General features: G+C 43.4%; 1 protein-coding gene across 1 annotated transcript; it reads left to right on the top strand.

The window, feature by feature from the left end:
• The first annotated feature begins 634 nt into the window (after positions 1-634).
• Positions 635-2,773, top strand: LOC113316187. The gene is made up of 4 exons (XM_026564405.1): positions 635-1,335; positions 1,435-1,624; positions 1,736-2,013; positions 2,302-2,773. The coding sequence occupies exons 1-4, from the start codon at positions 635-637 to the stop codon at positions 2,771-2,773; spliced, it is 1,641 nt and encodes a 546-aa protein (XP_026420190.1).
• The last annotated feature ends 9,844 nt before the right edge of the window (positions 2,774-12,617 follow it).

The following is a 12,617-nucleotide window of genomic DNA, read 5'->3' as shown; positions in this document are numbered from 1 at the left end:
CATGTTAGTAGATGCCACCAGCGGGAACGACATGTTTTCCTTCATGGATGGGTATATCGGTTACAATCAGATTAGGATGTATGAGCATGACGCAAGTAAGACAACTTTTCGAACTCCTCTCAGAAATTTTTACTATACTGTTATGCCTTTTGGTTTAAAGAATGTCGGCCCAATGTATCAACGCGCTATGACGGAAATATTCCATGACATGATGCATAAGCAAGTTGAAGACTACGTGGATAACATAGTAGTCAAATCAAAAACTCGGGTAGACCATACAGGAGTCCTACGACAAGTGTTTGAAAGGTGCCATGAATACAAATTGAAGTTGAATCCTTTGAAATGCGCTTTTGGCGTTTCTTCGGGAAAATTTTTGGGATTCCAGGTAACTGCTGAGGGGATCAAGGTGGACCCATCCAAGACTCAAGCTATCCTCACGATGCTGCCACCACGAACTGTGAAGGAACTCCAAAGCTTCATGGGCAAGGTGAAAATTCGACGTTTTATACCTGGTTTAGCCCAGCTTGTTGCTTCATTCACCCCCTTGCTGAAGAAAGGAGCGAGTTTCGTTTGGACCGAAGTACAACAGGAAGCGTTTCGAAAGATTCAGCGAATATTATCATCTCCAGCCATCATGAAGTCTCCCGTCCAAGGAAGACCACTATGTGTCTACACCGCTTTCAGTGATACCGCCGTCGGGGCTTTACTCGCTCAAGAAGATGACGAGGGAATCGAACATCCTATATACTATTTCATCCGAATATTGAGAGATGCTGAGCTCAGATACCCCAAGGAGGAGAAGGCATGCTTAGCCCTAATTCATTCCATTCAGAAGTTCAGACATTACCTGCTATCCAACAAGGTGATACTCATATCTAAATCTGATCCTGCGAAGTTTTTGCTTTTAAAACTGGTCCTGATGGGAAGGTCAGCTAAGTGGCTTCTCCAAATGTCAGCGTGTGCATCGCCTAGAGCTATCAATGGGCAAGCAATTGCATATTTGCTAGCAGTATTCCCTGGGGAAGGCACTACTGCGCTACGTGAGGACCTCCCTGGAGAATTTCAAGACATCTCCGTTGTCGAAGAAGAAGCGTGGTTGTTATATTTTGACGGCTCTGCCACTCCTAGCAATAACGCTGGAGGGGAAGGCGTAGTTCTAGTATCTCCAACCGATGAAGTCTTCTCACACTCCTTCAAGCTATACTTTCAATGCACTAACTATTCAGCAGAGTATGAAGCATTCCTTATAGGACTGTTGTTAGCCAAGCAAGCAGGGGCCACACGTCTGGAAATAAGAGGTGATTCTAAGCTACTAGCTAATCAGATGAATGGAGTGTATGCATTAAAGGAGGTGACACTATCTCCATACCGATCAGAAGCGCAGAGATTACTAAACTACTTTGCTGATGCAACCATAACCCATGTTGGCTGCAGCAACAACAGACACGCCGATTGTTTAGCAACGCTAGCTTCTAAATTACAGTTCGAAGGTTTAGAAGAAACCTTGACGGTGAAGAGTAGAACGGTAGAATCAACATGGCTTTCACAATGCAAAGACATTGGAACCTGCGATTGGCGGACTCGGATCATTCAGGAGCTTAGCAGCTCGCTTTCTCAAGGAAAGGTCAGTCTCAAAACCTTGCGAAGCTTCTTCATGCTTCATGGTATGCTATATCATCGAAACCCGTATGGTTCCCTATCAAGATGCCTCGGAGATGATGAAGCACATCTGCAGCTTAACCGCGTTCACGATGAAATTTATGGACAAACTCTGGTGGTAACGCTCTATCGACGTCGTCTTCAATTCCTGGGCTATTACTGGCCAGAAATGGAGACTCAATCCCGGCTACTCCAAAAGTCTTGTTCGAATTGTCAAGCGCCTCCACACCAACTGGAGGTTTTCAGCATAAGTCATGTTGGGGACTGGAGAGAGCCGTATATTAGCTATCTTCGGGATGGAGTAATTCCCGCTAATCAAAAGGAGGTTGTCAAGATGAAACAAATGGTGAAACGGTTCGTATTTCATGAAGGGATCTTGTATCGCAAAATATTTGGAGGCGATATATTACTATGTATGGTTGAGGCCGAGGTCCCAATTATGTTGAAGGAAATGCATGAGGGGGAACATCAAGGGAAGAGGAAAATGTTTCTCCAGATACGCGAGAAATATTATTGGCCGACCATGGAGGATGATGCAGCTGCATTTGTTCAAAGCTGCCACAAATGTCAAATTTATGGGAACCTTGTTCACGCACCTTTCACTCCTTTATACTCGATAAGCAGTACATGGCCATTTTATAGCTGGGGACTTGACATTATTGGGAATATCAATCCACCGTCATCGAAGCAGCACGAGTATGTCATAACCGCGACAGAGTACTTCACCAAATGGGTTGAAGCTATTCCTCTACGAGGGACTACGGGAGAAACGATTGTGGCTTTCATTAAAGAATACATCATTTGTCGTTTTGGTGTGTCTAAGCACATTATCACTGATAACGGAACCCCCTTCGCCAACAAACCGGTACGAGAGCTACTTGAAGAATATGGAATTAAACAGGTCTTCTCCACCATCTACTATCCTCAAGAAAACGGACAAGCTGAGAGCACCAACAAAACATTAATTCGGATTCTCAGTCGAACAATACATGACAACCCCAAAGAGTGGCACGAACAGTTCCAGTGGCGCTATGGGCATATCGGACGACACCTAGAAGCTCCATTGGGGTTTCTCCATGTTCACTTGTTTACGGTGCAGATGCGATCCTCCTAGCAGAAATCAAGATCCCATCAGCCAGGATTGCAGCAGCAAGTGGAGTCCACTGGAGCGAGGCTGAAGCATCTAATTCAAGAATCACTGAGTTGGACACTCTGGATTACAGAAGAAGCAAGGCGGAGGAACGTACTCAGGTGTACAGAATTAGAATCTCCAGGGTGTATGACAAGACTGTGAATCCACGTTCTTTTAAAGTAGGATATTTAGTATTGAAGACGGCCAAGCACATTCAGCAAGACATGTCTGCACCAAAATTCTCTCTGAAATGGGAAGGTCCCTACGTGATCACCAAGTCTTACAGTACTGGCTACTACAAAATCATTAAGGTGGAGGGAGGCAAGTTAGAAGCAGTCATTAACGGAAAATGGCTCAAGGCGTACCATGCTTGATCAATGTCCCGCTATTGTCCCATGACAAGACGATACAGGCATTTTTCATTACGCATTTGAATTATCAATTTATTCAAACAAAAAAAACGCTAATGAAAAGACCTCATCCATCTACCAAAAACTAATGCAATTCATTTCTCAAGAATGTTCAAAAAAAAATTGACAATAAGGAAGCGTGGCTTAGAAGAGGCCATCCAGAATATTCTAGTTCCTTGAGAGCATCATCTTCAGCCTAGTTTGGTACCTCTCTGTCGTATCCTTCAAGTTTTGAACTCCCTGCTCCACCTTCTCTGATTCCGCAGCCAGGGCCTTCTCCTCCTCCAAGATAGCTTTCGCAGCAGGAACTACATTCACAAGGATACCAGCTCGATCAACCTTGGTGATGTCAAGACGCTGTCGCAACCAGCCCACGTTGAACTCCATGGATTCACAGGTAGATACAATGTTCTCCCACTTTTCAAGATTTGATTCAGCAACGTTGCGAATAGATATGTTCTCCATCTTAGCAATCATAGGAAGAAAGAAGTTTACCGTGGTGACCAAAGCAGATGAACAGTGCCGAACTACATTCCTAGTTGCGATGTGGCCATACTTTCTCCATACCTTTGTGTATAAAGGAACAAACTCCTTCCGCACTAAGAATCCACCGACAGCTCGATTGCTGGAAGATAGGCATCTCATGTGGATATCAAATGAAAGACCCGCGTTGGGGTATCCATAATATGAGATACCCAGATCAGCATCTTCAAGGTCCGCGGGGGTAGGCGTGTTTGAGTTTGAAGGAAGAGGACTAGTTAAGTCATCGTCGTCGATAACCGTCACGCATGTTCTAGTAGGGTATCTCTGCAAAAAAGGGGAGATTAGTCGCCTGATCATGAAGAACAAGCAACTGTTCGGAAAAGAAAAGGAAAAGAGGAATGAATCGGTATGATCTTCTTAACTCGGAGAACACGAGCAGGGGATTCATCATGAAGCTCAGGTTCACACTGAGATGCAGGTCGTGCACGTTTAGCAGAAGACCCTGGATGGTATGAAGAAGATGATCTACTATTACTTGATATGATGGAGTTTCTGCAAGAAAATCCTATTGCAAAACGGTAAAGGTGATTCAAAATCCCTACATATACATATATATCGAGGAAACCCAAAAGGAAGGCTAAAAGCGATTGCGGCGAGGTATGCCCGATATATAAGGATTCAACACCGACCGAGTCGTGCTTTCTTCTGAACCCTAATCAAGATCGGAAAGGCCGTTGGATATTTAAAAAGGAACGGACCAGCTCCTGACATTTGAAGCATAGGAAGATGTTCATCTATGCGTTAAATATGTATTTACTTCAGCTTAATCGTTCTAGTATTTGAATTGTCACCATCTCATGCCTACCCCACAATAATGCAACCATTATGTGCTAGGCAGGGGACTTAATGTTGATGGTGGATTGTAGTTCAGGGCTAAAATTGTAAAACCTAATTTAATGCACTGACATCCTGCAAAGGGTAAAGCTGGTTGACAAGTGATGAGTACCTCTTCGCTTTATACGAAGCAATTCAATGAATACATTCTATTCACCCAGAATGGTGCATATAGCAACGATCCCAAATATTCTGTGAATTTTTTAGCGTTATTTAATGCATGATTAGCCTAGTATTTCATGTGTTGTTCCACGCCGAACTTTCATTATTAGCATGACAAGACGACTGAGTGTTCACTCTCAGCAGAGTAGCATGAATCTCCAAGTGCTAAATTCGAGACATGCATGAAATACCCGTACAGGCTACGTCACTCTCTAACAAAGAGAATCTCACATCGTCGTGCTTGTATTAGCCCGATCGAGCATGTTCAATTCCATAAAGGGAATCTAGACTGTCCATATTAGTCTCAGAAAAGATCGCAGCCACACAAGTTGGCCGCGCAATTTAACAAGCCTAGCCAAACCCTGGCAAGAATAGGCGACTGTCATGATGACCACCGACGGGCCCACTTATGCCCTAGCCGGTCGGACGTCACATGAACGTCTCTTAGCAATGTCAAACACCAACCCTAAGTAGGTTGGTCGTGCTGCTTTATAGAGATTCGATCGAGCATAGACTGTTCAGGGCAGTCTTAAAACGATCATGACTGTCCAACTTCGCAAGCATGGATGGACGAATTATATCATCCCGCGATTGATCAGTGAAGCGCTAAGGCATACATTAGCCGTCCCACTTCTCACCCACTTGATCGTTTTTCTCACGACCTAACCCTAGAGAAATGAACGCTTTCTCGAAGTGAGCCTGGCCTAATGCTTAAAGGGTCGTGGAAACTCCACTAACGTCTTAAATTGATCACAACCATCCAACTTCGCAAGCATACTTGGATGGATTAGATCGCGCCTAGGACCATCAGGGAGGTGCACATATGTTCACCGCCAGCCCAATGTGGGCCCCACATGGTCGGTCTCCCCAAAGGAGGTGCATGGCCTTCCAAACCGTTTGGCCAAAGTTGCGCACGCGTCACTGTTCCAAAACCCTAATTAAGGTTTGCGGCATTGCATAACCGCCGTAGTTGGATCACGACCATCCATCTTCACAAGCCTGGATGGAGGGTGTAGATATAGACTTAAGAGGTCCCGAGAGTATCAACGAGATCATCATGGGACCACCTATGCGCATGCAAGATCGGCCTAGGCCAACCATGGATAAATGCCTCGAAACGTGCGCCCATAGGAGCCATGTCGACACGGCTTCCAAATCCTTCGCGGCAATGGATTTATGTCGTAAATCGATCACGACCACTCATCTTTGCCAGAAAAATTGAGTGGCCTAGATCGCACCTCCACAAGAAGAAGTGGCATGGACTAGTATACCGGCAAGCCGTCTACACGCATGCCCGGTCGGTCCCACCAAAAGAGGTGTCCATGCTTTATTTCGGTCAAGCCAAAAACTGATGCTTGCGCACATCTTTAAAACCCTAAAATCCATCAACGGTCGCAAACGCGTGTCGCATATCATCTCGTCCGTCCAACTTTGCCAGTGTAGTCAGACAGCCTAGATTAAAGGTTAAACAGCCAATGAGGCATCTTGGTGATCACCTTCCGTCACTCTACCACAAGGAGTGATCGTCCAAGGGATGGCCCGCTCATACGGCCTCCAAACAATCACTCGAAGATGGTTGGGCCTGCAGCTATTTTAAGAATGCTTAATCCGCGACTTGCTCCGTTAAACTTTAAAACAGTGATGCTTCATACATATTGATTTTATGAGATGCATTACATGCATAGAGTATACACGATATTTCATGAATATCGGTTTCCTAAATAACTATGTTATTTAACCTAGCACCATATGCTACTTCCTATGGGTCCCACGACCCACTCATTCGAGACATTAGACATGTCACAAATTGGGGGATACTTACTGGGGTATTGGTCTGGCGGTTTACAGCGTGCAGTGTGCAACGGGCCATTACAAGAACATGTCAGAGAAAGACGGACGGTTAACAATGATAAGGGAAGTGGGCAAAGACGTGATCATGTAACACTTCTACACGACCCCACTACTCCATCACTTCACTTCCTCCACTTCCTATGAGATGAGGGTTGCGCTCAATGACTTGTATAAATAAGTTCCTCAACCTATTTCCAAAAACCAAGACATAAGCACAGAAAAACCAAGTGTTGCCACAGTATCCAGAAAACACTGGAGCTGACAGCTTACATTGTGCAAGCCAATTCAACATTCTGATACAAGTCATAAATAGACAACACCATCACAATCTTAACACCTTCTTCGCTTCCCTCCCTAAGATCAACCCTATCTCCTTCACTTTGTGACTGAATCAATTCTGTAACGACCATTTCTTGGTTTAGGCCAGAATTGTATAGATTGATCTCTCAAATCAAAAGCACTCCCGTGCAGTGCATTTGTTTAGGTTGTAAATTACCAAAACCAGCAGAAATAGTTTTCACCCATAAATAGAGGTGCAACAAATTTACAAGCGGGAATCGATCCTTGTAAGAGGTGCAACATGTTTTTAGTAGATGAGGGAACCGATCCTATGAACATGTGCAAAAAGTTTGTAGTTTTGGGGGAATCGATCCTATGGACATGTGCAAACGAATACAAGTAGTTACCATAAGTTGTGGGGAACCGATCCTAGTACCTAGTCAACCGAATTTTGGTAACTAGCGTGACTATGCACAGTACTCACATGGAGGTAGAACCGAACCTGTTTTGATAGAACCGTGAAACCCATAATTGGTGATTTGATATGATAATCAATCACATAGTTCTTGTAATTCATACGGACCAATTCTAAACTTGTTTGGAAGTGTGGCAAATCGTTTCCAAGATTGTAAGTATGAAAAGGACTTGCAAAGTAAAGATGTCGACATACTTTGAACATGTGAAATAACTCTTATCATTAATTGTTTAAAGATATTCCTTAATAGCTAAAGGAGAATCCCAGGATCGAAATAAATTGAGAATCTTTTAATTAAGATTTCTTATTTTTATATGCTATTTAATCTCCAGCAATTAAATGCATATCTTTAGAAAATAATAATTAGTAATGTGCATTTACTGATTATAGATTTTTCTATTGGGATTTCGGTCAATACTTGGACAGTGCATTTCCAAGAGTTATGAAAACCGATTTTGTGTTTATTGCATATCTTTGAGAATATTCGGTTTTGGAAATTCCTTGGTGTCCAAACTTCCTCGTCTATAAATATTGAAGTTTGCATTTCTATCAAACTAATCCTCAAAGCCAGCAAAACTACCTAGTTGTGTTGTTACTGGTGGAGCCGCCTATTCGGACAGGAAAGTAACCTAATTAGGAAAAATCTCTTACGGCCGCTCAGTTTAAAGACTTCTTTGGGATTGAGAAGCTCTATTAGTACCGTTGGTGGGAAACTAGATAATTGCAGTTTATTATTAGTTTTCGATTGATTTGATTGACTAACGGTTGCTGAAATTTGATTGCACCTAGTTTGTTTATGATTGAGAATCTTCTCTTCTGATATAAGATTCATTAAAACTAGTGTTGATGGTGGATTTTAGTTCAGGGCTAAAATTGTAAAACCAAATTTATGCGCTGACATCCTGCAAAGGATAAAGCCATTGATAAGTAATGAATACTTATTCACTTTACTAATTCACCTAGAATGGAGCATGTGGCAACAATCCCAGTATTCTGTGAATTAAATACACAAAAGTCATCCAGGTTGGAGTGGTAGGCTTTGAAAAGGTCCTAAAAATTATCCCCGGCCAAAAACTTGATGGGCCCGGAGAAGTGTATAAAATTAAGCGCAATAAAAACGGGGGCCTACAGTAATACCGCAAGTGCACGGTCGTCAGTTGTAGCTCGTGCAAGTACGGGTCGATCCACAGAGATCGCGTGTGTTTGGAGTGTTTCAACTATTTGGGTTCCTAAATTGTTGTTGGGCTTTGAATACCCTTTGAGTGAATTGGGCTTAATGGGTTTGTTTTTAACAATGAAATACTTTAGGCCTTTGAATTGAACTGAGCCTTGGACTCAGTTGGTTTGGTCTTGGGCTTTTGAGTTTAGGCTTATGGATTAAGCCCACAGGTTGGTTGAATTGGGCTTTGATTTTTAATGAACTGGGCTTCAACTTTTGGTTCAAACCTGGGCTTGGTAACTGTGGACTGGGCCTTAGCTTTTTGGAATGAGCTGAGCTTTGGGCTCAGTTAGATGGGCCTTTGCTTGGATGCAGGAAGCAGCAGCAACAACAGCAGCAGCAGCACAAGTGCTGCACAGCAGCAGCAGCAGCTTGGCAGGGGCAACACAGAGAGGGCAACAGCAACAGCAGCTGCAGCAGAAGTGGCAGAGAAGGCAATGCAGCAGCTGTACAAGCAGTGCACAACAGCACAAGGCCAAGAGGAAAAAGCAGTACTGCAGCAGCAGCACAAGGAGGGCAAGTGCAAGAGAAAGAGGTGGTAGCAACAGAATGTACAAGCAATAAAATGCAGCAAGAATAGCAAGGCAGAGGCAGTGAGTAACTAAACAGGGCAGCAACAGGGAAGAAACAACAGGGCAGTGGAATAAGAGAAGCAACAGAGTTGCAGGGCAGTGGAAGCAAAGATGGCAGTGAAGCAAAGACAATGTAATAAAGAAAATAGCTAACAAAATAAACATGGAAGCAACATAGGGCAACACAGGGCAAAAACAAGGAACAAAGCAAGTGAACCAAGGCCTAAGGCCAAGGGCAGGGATGTGGAGAAACTGAAAGTGAGGAAAACTAAGGCAAGAATACAGGCATACTAAAACAATGGGAAGAGAATTAGCTTGCTATGAGCACTAATTTCTCCCAATGCTCAATCAACAGTGCAACCTAAGCATACACAAGGAATGGCAAGATAATCAGCTTGCTATGAGCACTGATTTCTTCCATTGCACAATCAAATCAAAGCTTCAAATGTATCTAGCCTAGCATTCCATCAAACTAACAGTGCACAAACTTAACACTAAACTAGACATGGCACTAACAGTGACAAAGCAATGAGGATAACTATCAACAGGAACATCACACATTAACAGTGAACAACACTAACAGGAATTGAAAACAAGAAATTAAAACATACACATTTAACATAAGCACATTAACAGGAAAATAACAGGAAACTAAAAGTATGCATATCAACAGGAACATAACAATCATGAACATAAATGAAATTGAACTGAAATTAAAAACATTAACAGGACATGAAAGTCCTGGATGTTGGCTATTCCAAGCATACTTTTACAACACACCCATAGTTCCTATTTATAGTCCACAACACAATTAGGGTTCTACCCAATTTTCCCCCAAAATCAGTGAAATTAGGTTTTTCAAATTACCTAATTTTATGGCACAATTTCTCCCCCATGCGTCGACCCATTCTTCCTCTGACTCTCCTGCTCCATTCCCACGCGCCAATTGCTACTCTAGACTCGCCTAATCGATTGATTTTTCTTCTAGGGTTTCAGAGAAAGGTGAGAAGAAAAATCAATCAAATAGGGGGCTAGAAAAAGGGGGGTGATGATAGTAGTGATGGGTTGTGGTTGTTGTGGAGAGTTGGTGGTGTTTGGTGGCGTCAGGGAGTGGTGGTGATGATGGTGGTGCGGCAGGTGAAGGAGGTGGTTCTCTGCTGTGGAGAAGTGAGGGAGGAGAGGTCGACTGTTTTGGGAAGAAGGGTATTATGTATTTGGGTGTTAGGCGGGCGTATCGAGTTTCATGTTCATGTTTCAGTTAAATTTCAGTTATGTTCATTGTTAATTGTTCATTGTTAATTTCAGTTATGTTCATGTCTACTATGTTCTGTTGATGTTACTGTTAATCCTGTTGCTCCCTGTTAGTGTTAGTTTATCATGTTAGGTTAAATTAATTACTGTTTATGTTTCTGTTAATGTGTTTATTTTCATATCCTGTTGATGATCCTGTTAATTTGTTAATGCTCCTGTTATGTTAAACTTGCTGTTAGTTTGATGGAATGCTAGGCTAGATACCTTTGAAGCATTGAACTGATTGTGCAATGGAAGAAATCAGTGCTCATAGCAAGCTGATTATCTTGCCATTCTATTTGTGTATGCTTAGGTTGCACTGTTGATTGAGCATTGGGAGAAATTAGTGCTCATAGCAAGCTAATTCTCTTCCCATTCTTTTAGTATGCCTGTATTCTTGCCTTAGTTTTGCTCCATGTTAGCTTCACCATCCCCCATGCCTTAGGCTAATTGCCTTTGTGTCACTTTCACTTTGCTCCATTTTGTTTTGTTTTTGTTCACTGTTTTGTCGCTGTTTAGTTTTTAATCTGTTTAGTTTTTGCTGTTCCTGCAACTCTGTTGCCTCTCTGGTTTGCTTCCATCTTTGGCCTTTGGCCACTGTTTTGCTTTCCTTCCCCCACTGCTGCTGTTGCTGCTTCCTCCCCAAGCCCACAGTTCACTAAGCCACAGATCCTCAAGTCCAGCCACAGTCCATTTTTAGCTCAATCCCATTGAGCCCAAAAGCCCAGAGCACAACTTGAGCTCATCAGAAGACCAAAACAAAAGCCCAAGGTTTAGTTCATTGAGGCCCAGTTCAAGACCAAGCCCAGGTTTGAACCAAATTCAAAAGCTGAGCCCAATTCAATCAATTGTGGGCTTAACCCAAAAGCCTGAACTCACTGTAAGGCCAAAGCCCAGTTACACTTCAAAGACCAACTGAGCCCAAGCTCAGTTCAACCCATTTCAAAGGGTATTCAAAGCCCAACAGCAATTTAGGAACCCAATTAGCTAGAAAACTCAAAACACTCCCAATCTCTGTGGATCGACCCGTACTTGCACGAGCTACAACCGACGACCGTGCACTTGCGGTATTACTGTAGGCCCGCGTTTCATTGCGCTTAATTTTACACGTCCCCGGGCCCACCAAGTTTTTGGCGCCGTTGCCGGGGGAAAAACTTGATGGGCTTTGAAAAGGTCCTAAAAATTATCCCCGGCCAAAAACTTGATGGGCCCGGAGAAGTGTATAAAATTAAGCGCAATAAAAACGGGGGCCTACAGTAATACCGCAAGTGCACGGTCGTCAGTTGTAGCTCGTGCAAGTACGGGTCGATCCACAGAGATCGGGTGTGTTTGGAGTGTTTCAACTATTTGGGTTCCTAAATTGTTGTTGGGCTTTGAATACCCTTTGAGTGAATTGGGCTTAATGGGTTTGTTTTTAACAATGAAATACTTTAGGCCTTTGAATTGAACTGAGCCTTGGACTCAGTTGGTTTGGTCTTGGGCTTTTGAGTTTAGGCTTATGGATTAAGCCCACAGGTTGGTTGAATTGGGCTTTGATTTTTAATGAACTGGGCTTCAACTTTTGGTTCAAACCTGGGCTTGGTAACTGTGGACTGGGCCTTAGCTTTTTGGAATGAGCTGAGCTTTGGGCTCAGTTAGATGGGCCTTTGCTTGGCTGCAGGAAGCAACAGCAACAACAGCAGCAGCAGCACAAGTGCTGCACAGCAGCAGCAGCATCTTGGCAGGGGCAACACAGAGAGGGCAACAGCAACAGCAGCTGCAGCAGAAGTGGCAGAGAAGGCAATGCAGCAGCTGCACAAGCAGTGCACAACAGCACAAGGCCAAGAGGAAAAAGCAGTACTGCAGCAGCAGCACAAGGAGGGCAAGTGCAAGAGAAAGAGGTGGCAGCAACAGAATGTACAAGCAATAAAATGCAGCAAGAATAGCAAGGCAGAGGCAGTGAGTAACTAAACAGGGCAGCAACAGGGAAGAAACAACAGGGCAGTGGAATAAGAGAAGCAACAGAGTTGCAGGGCAGTGGAAGCAAAGATGGCAGTGAAGCAAAGACAATGTAATAAAGAAAATAGCTAACAAAATAAACATGGAAGCAACATAGGGCAACACAGGGCAAAAACAAGGAACAAAGCAAGTGAACCAAGGCCTAAGGCCAAGGGCAGGGATGTGGAGAAACTGAAAGTGAGGAAAACTAAGG

This window comes from Papaver somniferum, chromosome 10 (genome assembly GCF_003573695.1).
Source record: "Papaver somniferum cultivar HN1 chromosome 10, ASM357369v1, whole genome shotgun sequence".
NCBI classification, from domain to species: Eukaryota; Viridiplantae; Streptophyta; class Magnoliopsida; order Ranunculales; family Papaveraceae; genus Papaver; species Papaver somniferum.
The sequence above is the reverse complement of the archived record's forward strand: the minus strand, read 5'-3'. Positions and strand labels throughout refer to the sequence as shown.

Coding starts and splice junctions, on each gene's coding strand:
- LOC113316187 (XM_026564405.1), top strand. CDS start 635: ATGAAGTCTCCCGTCCAAGGAAGACCACTATGTGTCTACACCGCTTTC. Junction 1,625..1,735: donor GCTCGCTTTCTCAAGGAAAG/GTCAGTCTCAAA, acceptor GCACATCTGCAG/CTTAACCGCGTTCACGATGA. Junction 2,014..2,301: donor ATGAAACAAATGGTGAAACG/GTTCGTATTTCA, acceptor GCCATTTTATAG/CTGGGGACTTGACATTATTG.